The 12,960-nt window shown below is 35.3% G+C and overlaps 1 protein-coding gene across 1 annotated transcript; it reads left to right on the top strand.

Moving 5' to 3' along the window:
* The first annotated feature begins 1,326 nt into the window (after positions 1–1,326).
* LOC145974204 (uncharacterized) lies at positions 1,327–3,014 on the top strand. The gene is made up of 2 exons (XM_083104018.1): positions 1,327–1,972; positions 2,599–3,014. Exons 1-2 carry the CDS (start codon positions 1,327–1,329, stop codon positions 3,012–3,014), a joined length of 1,062 nt encoding a protein of 353 aa, XP_082960144.1.
* Positions 3,015–12,960: the final 9,946 nt, after the last annotated feature.

Consider the following 12,960-nt stretch of genomic DNA (forward strand, 5'->3'; position numbering starts at 1 on the left):
TATATATGAAGGGTCACGGGAAAGAACGATCTAAGTCCATTTTTGGTCGAAAACGAGATAATGATGCCATCTGGTAGCTCAAGGCATAAGGAATCGAAACGTGCTTCGCTATGGGAAAGAATGATAACTGTCACTGAGAAAATAGCAGTAAAATATTCGAGGTCACGCGAAATAACGATCAAATTCCACGCGCTGACGGCTAATAAAGATCTAAGTCCATAACCTGCCATCTGCTCTCCTGTTTATTCTCCTTCATTTTGCGTTTCTCATTATAAACAACAGGTCGTTTTTATTCCGGTGGGAACTTTTTTAGAATTTTCCAGTCATGTTGAGTGATATTAGTAATAATTCTGACCGTGAAAGTGGAAGTGGAGAGCCGAATAAAGTGAAGAAGAAGAAGAAGACAGGCAGGGTAGCTGACGTAATGAAGAAATTACGCGCAACCTCCCACGAAATCGGAGACGACTACAAGTGTACTCATCTGAAATGCTTTGAAACCATCAGTCCCGAAGAACGACGACGTATAATTAAGCAATTTAATGAGATGGGGGATTTCAATGTCCAAACCAAGCATTTGAGTGGTCTGATTACTCTCGTACCTATTCAGCGGCGACGCAATGTCAAAAGCGATCAAGAAGCAAATTTCCGTCATTCTTCTTACAGGTTACCAAAGTTTTGGAGAAATTAACGTAAATTTGTACATAGGGGAAGGTGGGGTAAAACGATCCGCGGGGCAAAATGGACCAGTTGCTAGGTTTTTATTAAATAATCCCGTTAGCTGTCGAATAATCATAAAATTAACTTACTACTTGACGATTTTTCACTGTTTAAAAGTTGCGTTGTCATACCAACAGTTTATCGTGAATTATTTATCAATAAACGCCAAATTTTGTCATATACGATCTGTTATCTAATTTTGTCGTGTTATATTTTGAATTGCTAACTCTATAAAAGCAAAGAATTTGTAATTTCATTATAAGTTTCTTTTTCCTGGCTATCTGAAGGTAATATTTCATGATAAATTACATTTAAATAGAAATTTTATTAATAAATTAAAGTAATATAACCTTATAGTTATTACGTGGGGTAAGAAGGACCGATGAAGGTGGGGTAAAACGGACCAACTGAAATATTCATTGTTTTATGTTTTTCTATAAATAGATTATGTTTTTCCATATATATTTGCTCTAAATTGGAAAATTTATCCTATTAAAATCAAATTTATCCTATTACAATCTTATCCTATTAAAATATCACTCAAAGCCTTATTCCTCTTTTAATAACTTCCTAGTTTTCCCTATTTCTAGTTATATTTCCATATTAAAGATGCCCAGAAATTATAATAAAAAATCCTATCGCTGCAAATGGAGTGAGGAAAACTTACAAGCCTTAAAAGCTATGTTACAAGAAAACATTAGTAAACGAGAAGCTGCAAAAAGATTCTCCGTTCCAGCAACAACTCTTTACCGCAGATTTAAAGCCTTAAAAACTCAAGTAGAGGTCAACCTTACGCCAAAATTAGATAGTAGAAAGCCTGTTTTTCCAAAAGAGCAAGAAAAAGAATTAGCAAATTATATCTTGGATATGGAAAGAAGATTGTTTGGTTTAACTACTTATGACGTACGAGAGCTAGCTTACGAATTAGCAACGAAAAATTCTATAAAACATTATTTTTCCGATAAAACAAAAATTGTTGGAAAAGACTGGCTTGCAGGATTTTTAAACCGAAATTCTCAAATTTCTATTAGAAAACCGGAAGCTACAAGCGCAGCTCGTGCAATGGGATTTAATAAAGTTGTAGTCGATATGTTTTACGAGCTATTGGATAGTGTTTTAAATAAATACAAATTTTCTCCTGATCGAATTTTCAATTGTGATGAAACAGGTATTTCTACAGTATCCAAGTCTCAATCAAAAATCCTTGCTCAAAAAGGTTGGAAGCAAGTTGGCGCACTTTCCTCCGCAGAGAGAGGTCAAACTGACCCGTGATTGCGGCCATGGTCGGGGGCGAGGATGCCTGGGGCGCCATGGTTTCCTTCTGTGAGAAAGTTATCCTGCAGAAGGAGGCCGCGGAACGGGAGCGCGAGGATGATCCATCCTCTGCTCCCATTCGTAGGAGGAGGGGAGGTGCTAGGAGGAGGGCTTATGCCCGAGTTCCCTAGCGCCTCCAGTGGTGGGCAATTGCCCCTCACACCTCCTCCAGAGGCGGGCCGAGGGAGAGAATGTCATTCACTCTCTCGGTTAGGGACCGCAGGAGCATTACTGGTAGAGCAGTAAGTGTCCCATGCCATCAGGTCCCTCCCCGGAAGGTCGGCGAGACTGGGTAACCGGGTCTCGCCGTCATATTCCCGTAGTGAGGTGGGTGTCAATCCCACCACCTGCGGAGGGACTCCTCTCACCAATAGAGAGGGGTCATAGCGTGCAGAGAGGGCCGCGGATGAATGCGAAAGCGATCCCGTGGCCCTCCCGAATTCACGCGATGCGGTTACCATGGGGTTTTAGCGGGTAGTCGGGAGGTTTCTCTCCTGAAGTCCCGCATAACTCTACCTGGCGGTGGTATGCGTAAAGCATTTCCCCATGTAAAAAAAAAAAAAAAAGGTCAAACTGTGACCGTTGAAATATGTTTTTCGGCTTCTGGCAGCTACATGCCACTTATGTTTATTTTTCCCAGAGTAAGAATGAATCCTCTTTTAATTAATAATAGTGCCTTCCCAGGGATTTGGGCTGAAGCTGATAAGTCAGGTTGGATGCAAACTGATATTTTCTTAAAATGGTTTGATCGTTTTATACAATTTACAAATGCTTCAAAAAACAATCCAGTTCTTCTCTTGCTTGATGGCCATGCAACTCACGTTAAAAGTATCGAATTAATCAATAAAGCCCGAGATAATGGCGTTGTTATTATCTGTTTTCCTCCTCATACAACGCATCGTTTGCAGCCTCTTGATGTAGGTTTTATGAAACCGTTAAGTTCTTATTACGATACTGAGAACAAGAAATTGGTTGCAGAATAATCCTGGGAAAGTTATAACCATGTATCAAATTGTACAATTATTTACACAAGCATTTGTTAACGCAGCAACGATTCAGACAGCGTTAAATTCTTTTAGAAAAACTGGAATATCACCATATAATTCTTTAAATTTTACCGATGCCGACTTTGTTGCTTCTAATACAACAGATTTGCCTGCGCCCTCATCATCTTCTACATCTTCTGAATCTATCATTCTTCAAAGTTCTCTACCATCTGCTACAATAGCTCCATCAACTTCTTCTTTTAAAATTTCTCCTACTGATTTACAACCTATTCCTCATGTTGATAATAAAAACAAGAGAAAAACAGGTAAACGTGGAAAAACTGCAATAATTACAGATTCTCCATATAAAAATGAATTACAAGAAGCAAAAAGACAGACTATTGTTAAGAACAGTAAAAAAAGTTTGAAATTTTAAAGATTAAATTTTTAATTTAAAAAATATTATATTGTATTTGTGTTAATTACATTATATTTAAATGTGTTATGTTACTTAGTTTATACTTAATAAATAATATAAAATTTTTATTTTAGATGTTATTTCTTGGTCCATTTTACCCCATGATATGGTCCGTTTTACCCCACCTACGGGGTAAAATGAACCAAAATTAGGTTTTGCGAAAAGCTCAACAACAACAAAATGTTTGCAAGTTTATAAAATTTGAAATTATAATCTTATAATAAACATTTCAAAGTTTCCAGAATGCAAAACTTAAGCCATTTTTTGCAATTAAGAAAAAAGATATAACCATTCTCGCTTAGGGGGTCCGTTTTACCCCACCTTCCCCTATTTTATTTATTTATTTATTTATTTACAGGTACAGAGTTCGTGCCTGTGTAGATGACAAGATGCAAGATGTGGCTGTCTGCCACAAGGCTTTTATGTCTCTCCATGGAATAACGAATCGCCGGGTCCAGACTATCAAGAAGAATTTGGCAGAGCTGGGAGAAGCTAAGGACGATGGTCGTAGAAAACACGGTAGCAGACGTCATGCTTTATCTGAAATGAAAACGAAAGTGATGTGTTTCATCAAATCTCTCAAAGGGCGTAAATCGCACTATTGTTTAAAAGATTCGTCCAGGATTTATTTGCCTGAGGAACTTAATGTAGCAAAACTCCATCGGATGTACAATGATTCTAACACTGAAAACAAAGTGGGGTACACTACCTTTCGCGAAATATTTGAGGGAAACTTCAATATATCCTTCGGTTTTCTTCGAAAAGACACATGTAGTACATGTGACACGTTCAAGGCTGAACTTGCAACCACTCAGCAGAAACTTGCTACTTGTGAGGATGAAGAAGCCAAAAAGACACTGACCAAACATCTACAAAATATCGAGAATGAGAAAAAACTTCATTTGCTGAAAAGTGAAAATTTTTATTCCCTAAAAAAAAAATTCAGAAAAGAGGCACGGAAGAAAAACGATATTGAAGCGATCGCGATGGACTATCAGAAGAATTTGCCCACTCCAAACATCTCAACCAACGACGTGTATTACCGTCGTCAGCTTAACTTCATTTCGTTCAATGTTCATGTTTTGTCCGACTCTACTTCAGTATTTTATACCTACGACGAGAGTGTTGCTCACAAAGGGGCAGACGACGTCTGTTCTATGCTCACTCATTTTTTTTCCAATGTATTAAATGCCACAGTACGTCACCTAATAGTGTTTTGCGATTCATGTGCCGGCCAAAATAAAAACTTTACAGTCATTCGCTTCCTGCATCATATGGTACATACACAGGAACGTTTTGAAATAGTCAAAGTCATATTCCCGATTCGCGGGCATTCATATTTGGAGTGTGATAAAAATATGAGTTTGGTGAACACGAAATCCTATACTGAAACACCTGAAGAATGGAGGGATGTCCTCAAGAACAGTCGAATAAAACCGTCGCCATTTAAAGTTGTTGACTGTGCGGATGAAGTCAATTTTCAAAATTGGACTGAATACCTGTCTCAATTCTACGTGCCCAAATGCCCTATGCAAACGAGGCCGATTCGGATAACCAAGATCGAGAAAACCCAACCTCGATTTGTGTTACACAAGCCCAATTTCTTCGGAAGCTACCAAACAGCTGTCATAATTCCTTCACAAAAACCAAAAAGGCAACTCAGAGCTGCTCCAAGACGTGCTAATCCAATACCTTTGAAAAAGCTATACAATGGACCATTGCCCATTAAAGCTGCTAAGTTGAAGGACCTACTCCACCTGGCACAATTTTTAGTGAATCGTGAAGCAAAAAATTTCTATCGAAATTTGAAATTGGAGAACACTGAAGCAGAAAACGAGAGCGACGCCGAATTCTTAGATAACCTGCCCATTGATGAGGACAATTAATTGGGAAAAAAGATCAAACTCCACAGATGTTGTTATGGAAACCTTTTTTTTGCTTTAAATAAATTTTGAAAAGCTTATTTCTTTCCATGTTTAATTAATAAAATGTTTTGTAAAGCAGAAAGTGTGTAATAATGTTTTTTTAATGCCTTTGGACCTTCGGTAATTGACATGAAACTTCTATTTTGCAATTGTGGAAAATTAGAAAAAATGGACTTAGATCGTTCTTTCCCGTGACCCTTCATATGTGTATATATATATATATATATATATATATATATATATATGTGCATGTATGTACCCAGTCAGCAAAGTCTGTTCAAACAGATTTTGTCAATTTCTGCTACAAATTTTTGTATAAAAAATTTGTTATATCAAATAATGATAACAGAATGTCAGCAGAAATGTTACAAAACCTGCTGACATAATTTGATAGCAGAAACTGAATAGGATTTGTTTAAAATTATCATAGCACATTGGTGGCAGAAATCGAGCAAGATCTGCGCAACATAGTTTGATATCAGATTGGTTGCAGAAACCGAGCAGGATCTGCGCAATAAAATTTGATATCAAATTCTCGGCAGATATCGAATAGAGCCTGCTGATATAACTGACGGCAGATTGATGGCAGAAATTGAACAGGATCTGTGCGACGCAATTTGACAATAGATTGTTGGCAGAAACCGAGCAAGATCTGCGCAATAAAATTTGATGTCAAATTATCGACAGAAATCGAGTAAAGCCAGCAGATATAACTGACGGCAAATTGATAGCAGTTTAACAGGATCTGTGAGGCGCAATTTGATAGCAAATTGATAACAAAAATCGAGCAGAATCTGCGCACACAATCTCTGACAGCAGATTGACGGCAGAAACGGAACAGAGTTTGCATGATTCGATAGTTCCTCCACTTACCGCTACGTGAGCTGTACTTTCTCGTAATCTAATTTCTGTCAGAAATATATATAAAGTCGCGAATATGAATAAAAGACTAAAAATATAGTAATTATCATTTTAATTTCTATCACTTTAATTTCTGATATCTGATACAAGCAGATGAGATTCAGAATATTAAACTGATTGGAATCAATATGATAAATGGAAAATTATTCATGTACTGCCTATTTGAGGCATAAAGCAAGAATTTAATTCTAAATAAATTACATCTCCAGTTTTACAAGTTACACTTACTTTTATCATTTACTTTATTATTAATTTAATTAAATTAAATTAGTCCTTCGCTATATGAGATATAACTACGATATAACATATATTACATTAACATATATTACGATATAACATATGACATATATGTCATTTTAGAAGAAAATTGTAATTAACTTGCCGATAATATTCTTATTTAGCACTTGTAATAATCAATTTTGTTGCATTTATATAATATTAATAAAAGTAAGCGCAAATCTTGTGCAGTTTCTGCTGTCAATTTGCCATCAGATTGCATGCGCAGATTCTGCTCGGTTTCTGCTGGCAATCTAACATCAAATTGCATCGCGCAGATCCTGCTCGGTTTCTGTCGACAGTTTGTTGACAGGTTATGTTTTACAGACTCTGTCGCCAAAACAAAAGCTTAATGCGGACACAGATGGCTACGGTTCTAGTGTGGGATTCTGATCGAATTTGCTGCCAATCTACTGCCAACCTGCAAACATTTTGCTTACTGGGTATATATGTATATTAACTGTTTATTTAGATGGGAAAAATTTTGAACAACTTTTAATAAACCATAAAATGGAAATAATTGAAAAAATGAACAAAAATAATGAAAAAATAGAGAAATTAATTCAACAAGAAATAAGAAGTGCAAAAAATAGCATTTTATACAATATAAGAAAAGTACATAATAATAATAATAATATGAGCAGAATTCAAATAAATCCTTTAACAACAACTACTGAATCCGAATTACAGCGAAAACTATGTCTTACTGCACCATATAATAAATATGAGGAATTTGTTGCATTTGATAACTTACTTGAAGACGATAATGATTTATATGCTGCTATGGTAATTTTATAACACATTCATTAAGAGGATGCCGGACCTTCCTTTTTTACCGATAAAATTTTGTGCACCGAATACTTTTTATTAGCTGCACAGAATAATAAATACTTTTCCACAATTAAATTACACATAGCAACAAATATGAGAGCGAACCATTTTATGTTCAAAATGAAAAAAAAATAGAAAATTACAGTTTTCTTATCGGCTTCTGACATCAACTCGTAACAATATTAGCTGAATATAAAAGTTTTGTAGTTTATACGTACAAAATAAGAACGCACTCAACTCGGAATTTCCTAAAGAAATATAAATGAACAGTCAGAAATGCGTTTAGAAGCGTAATAAAAATAATTTCCGTGCACAAAAATTTCGTGCATATGTGTGTGTGCGAAATCGAGGCATGTGAGTAAAACAGTCCTGTAAATTAGTTGCTTGCTATCGCGACAGACGGCGCTATAATCGGTTTGTGTGACAAGGAGAGACAATCATATAAGTATGTTCTTTTCTGCTGCACTAGTGCAATTAGTTAGAGTGAAAGAAAGTATGTTTGTCTCTTTCTAACTTATTGTAACAATGCAGCTGAAAAGAACAAGATCCATTATTTCTTTCATGCGTGTATGAGTAATAAACATGTATGTACAGTACGCGTCAACGATATTGCAGCTCGCGTATATTTTTTCTCTTTGTCGTACATTCTCTCTCTCTCTCTCTCTCTATCTTCTCTTTTCTTCTTTTTCTTTTCAGATTTTCTTTCTCTTTAGATCTTTTTGTCTTTTTTTGGTTAAAAAAATCAAGGTGATTATTTCAATAGTTTTTTATAATGCTATTTATTGTATTAATTTGACAAAGAATACAGAAAACATATTGTATTAATTTAACACAGAATACATAAAAAATACTATCAAGAATACTATAATTAAAAGATACATAAAGAATATTATTATATAAATACATAAAAAATACTATAATTAAAAGATACATAAAGAATATTATAATAAGAATACATATTATAATTATAAAAAAGAATAGATACTATGTAATACATATAATACTTAATTATAGAATACATAAAGAATACTATAATTAACAAAATCATAAGATTATTGGCATGCAATTGTAAGATATCTATCTGATGCACGTTTCTTTTCTTTCTGATATAATGACTTTTGTATTACCAATAAAATGTTAAAAAAGAATAATACATATAGACAAATATTTTAATGTCATTACTAATGTTATCGCGAAATATTCACTAAGTATCATAATAATTTATAAATAGACGCCATAAGTTTACAAATAAGTATTTGACGAAAGATATTAAAAATTTATATATATAAATTATAAATATAAATTCTGAATATCACCATGATGTTCAGAATTTATATTTATACATATAAATTTTTAATATCTTTCGTCAGATATTTATTTGTAAACTTATGGCGTCTATTTATAAATTATTATGATACTTAGTGAATATTTCGCGATAACATTAGTAATTACATTAAAATATTTGTCTATATGTATTATTCTTTTTTAACATATTATTCTTTTTTATTGGTAATATCATCTATAACTTTTCCACTTCCAAGGCTTCTCGGCTTCTAGGAGTTGTATATATTCTGTAAAATAAATCATAATAATCATATATTAATCATATGAATATTTATATAAAACTATTACATATAATATATATAAATATAAATATACATACATTTTTTTCAATATTGAAAGTATGATGCGGATGATGCTGGCAAATATTCGGATTGTACAGACGATGCGCGCACATATCCTGATTGCACTGGCGGTGCGCGCACATATCCTGGTTGTACGGGCGCTGCGTGTACATATTCTGGCTGTACGGATGATGCAGGCACATATCCTGCTTGCACGAGTGGTGCGCGCATATATCCTGATTGCACGGTCGGTGCGTACATATATCCTGGTTGTACAGGCGGTGTGTGCACATATCTTGGATGTACAGGCGGTGCGTGCACATATTCTGGTTGTACAGGCGGTGTGTGCACATATCTTGGTTGTACAGGCAGTGCGTGCACATATTCTGGTTGTATGAGCGGTGTGGGTCGCAATGCACGTCCACGTGCGGCATATTTTTGTTTCTTCTTTTCGCGGGTTACTGCTCTGCGAACCGCTTCATTAATGCGCTGTAAAAAAAATATATATTAATATAAAAATAAAATGTATTGATAAATAATCGACGCACAATACACATATGCACACATACATACAAGTAATCTTCCCAATCATATATTTCCCTTATAATTTATTAAAATATTATGATATTCACCTTGTTTATGTTTTGTTCCTACCTCACGTCCCCTAGTACCGACGCCGTCGCCGTCGCCGTTGATACTCTCCCGTCGGTGGTCAGCGGCGTCGTCGCCCTTGATACTCTCTCGTCCGCTGATAACGGCGCCGTCGCCGTTGACACTCTCCCGTCCGCTAATAGCGGCACCATTGTCATTGCCACTCTCCCGTCGGCGGATTGCGGCGCCATTGTCATTGCCACTCTCCCGTCGCCTGATAACGGCGCGATTGTCATTGCCACTCTCCCGTCGCCTGATAACGGCGCCGTCGCCGTTGACACTCTCCCGTCCGCTGGTAGCGGCGTCGTCGCCGTTGACTCTCTCCCGTTTGCTGGTAGCGGCGCCGTCGCCGTTGACACTCTTCCGTCGGCTGAAGACGACGCCGTTGTCGCCACCATCCTCACTTTTGCTGATAGTGGCGACAACGACATCGTCTCCGTCGTCTTTCTTGATCTGATGTTGCCTTCGCTTCTTGCTGAAATAAATTTATAATTATATATATATATATATATATATATATATTCGCACAGGAGAGAGTGAGACAAAGCGAGGAAAAGAGAGTGTGGAAGAAGAATGAGAAGAGAGTCAGAAAGAGAGAGAGAGAGAGAGAGAGAGAGAGAGAGAGAGAGAGAGGAAGAATGAGAGGAGAGAGTGAGGAAAATAATGAGAGAAGAAAATACGCTGAGAAAACTATGAAAAAGTGTATAAAATATACTTACGTCGAGGCATCGTTCCACTCTCAACGACGCACAACAATGAACTACTTCTTGTCCAGTGTTGCCAGAAAGCAGACGCGGCTCACACGCACACGGTCAGCGAGGCACGTGTGCGTGTGCGCCGCGTCTTCTATCTGGCAACGTCGCCTCAGTCCACTTTCGAAGAAAAAACGATCTGGCCGATTCCGAGATTCGGCATTGCTGCGTTTATTTATGTATGTAATAAAACGCGAGCACGTGCGTCAATGACATCACTGTTATTTTTAGATTGCACTGAGCGATTTCTTGAGCGATTTTTGCTCGTTTTTCAGCGATTCAACTCCTTATAAATGGAAATAATAAAAATTATAAAAATTGTTATTATACTTATACCATTTAGCAAAAAAAATCAATAAAATTGAAATATATTAAAATTAATATTAATTGAAATATATTAAAATTAATATTAATATTAATATAATATTAATTTTTAAAACATCAATAAAAATAACAGTTTTAATATTTGTTGCATAAGTTATTTACATATTTTTGAATTATAGATCATATAAATTTATTTTTTTATTGTGTAAGGAAAAATACTTATGTAAAAATACATATTTGTTAAGAAAAAATATTTATTAATGGAAAACAGCAAAAAAATGTAATTGCAATTACATTTTTGTTTTACTGTTTTCTGTTAATAAATACTTTTTCTTAATAAATATGTATTTTTACATAAAGCATTTTTCTGTACATAAAAAAAATAGATCTATATAATCTATAAATCAAAATATGTAAATGACTTAACCGTTCTTTTTAATATCGATCTTTGGAAAATTTATTGAAATATAATGAAATTTTATTTATTTATTTTTTTGCTAAATGGTATACCATAATTAATAATTTATATTACTTGTTTTAATATAAGTGTAACATAAATACCTGCATTTAATACATTAAAGTACACTGCGAACTTGGCGTCAGGGTAGCGGACTGGGCTTGTCACCACACGGACTCGGGTTCAAATCCGAGCCGGCAGCGTTATCGCATGATGCGATTTTCGTCGTCGTTATCAGTGTAAAGAGAGTGTCAACGGCGACGGTATTTATTCCCCCCCCCTCCCCAATCAGGATATGTGCACGCACCGCCCATACAACCAGGTTCAAAGTCGTTTTTTTTTCTTTAATTATAAAAGAAAAACCATAATATTTATAACGAATTTATTCAATACTACTCCTGTTAGAAATATTATCGAATAATATAAAATATAAAAAATAATATAAAATATAAAATAAATAAATATATATACATATGTATACATGTTTCCATCTTTCTGCAATTTATATAGTTACATATACAATTCATATTTTATATAAATATATTCATAGTACATGTACATACACATGTGTGTATATATACATACATATACATACGCTGGTAATTAATTTATTAATTATAGATTATGTGACAAGATGTTTTTAAAAGCAAAGAATAGTAATAAGAATATATAATATTAGCCGATATTTTATCTGGAATTACACACATATGTTTAATGAAAGATAATATCGGCTAATATTATATATTCTTATTACTATTCTTTGCTTTTAAAAACATCTTGTCACATAATCTATAATTAATAAATTAATTACCAGCGTATGTATATGTATGTACCAGGTGTATGCATAAGTTTTTTCCGGTTTAACTAAAAGATGGCGCCAGCGAAAAGTACGCAGCGTATTAATTTGACACATACGTCATTTTGTTCGTCTGACATTTAAAACTACAAACACACACAAGTTGAGTCCGCCAAAAACTAGCGTCTTTGTTTTATCGTTCAGTGATCATGTCGAGTTTTGTGCCTGAAAAAGAACATTTGCGACACGCATTGCTTTTCTTATTTAATCAAAAGAAAAAGGCTGTTGAAAGTCATCGTTTGCTGGTAGAAACATATGGTGAATACGCTCCATCGATTAGAACATGTGAGACATGGTTTCGACAATTTAAAAGTGGTGATTTCAATGTGAAAGACAGTGAGCGCTCTGGTAGACCACAAAAATGCGAAGACGAGCAATTGCAGGAGTTATTGGATGATGACCCAACTCAAACTCAACGGCAATTAGCAGAAGCATTACATGTGTCACAAGAAACAATCAGCAGACGTTTACGAGCAATGGGGAAGATCAATAAACTCGGTAAATGGGTCCCACACGATTTGAATGAACGTCAAATGGAAAATCGCAAAATCAAATGTGAAATGCTGCTTCAACGCCACGAAAGGAAATCATTTTTGTATCGAATTGTGACGGGTGACGAAAAATAGATATATTTTGAAAACCTGAAGCGGAAAAAATCGTGGCTTTCACCTGGCGAAGCCGGTCCATCAACACCAAGGCCAAATCGCTTCGGCAAGAAGACCATGCTCTATGTCTGGTGGGACCAGAGCGGTATTGTGTATTATGAACTCTTGAAGCCCGGCGAAACCGTTAATACACAACGCTATCGCCAACAAATGATTAATTTAAACCACGCATTAATCGAAAG

This window comes from Camponotus vicinus, unplaced genomic scaffold, assembly GCF_025532165.1.
Source record: "Camponotus vicinus isolate PSW18456_S1 unplaced genomic scaffold, iyCamVici1.0 SCAF_7, whole genome shotgun sequence".
Classification (NCBI taxonomy): domain Eukaryota; kingdom Metazoa; phylum Arthropoda; class Insecta; order Hymenoptera; family Formicidae; genus Camponotus; species Camponotus vicinus.

Coding starts and splice junctions, on each gene's coding strand:
- LOC145974204 (XM_083104018.1), top strand. CDS start 1,327: ATGCCCAGAAATTATAATAAAAAATCCTATCGCTGCAAATGGAGTGAG. Junction 1,973..2,598: donor ACTTTCCTCCGCAGAGAGAG/GTCAAACTGACC, acceptor AAAAAAAAAAAG/GTCAAACTGTGACCGTTGAA.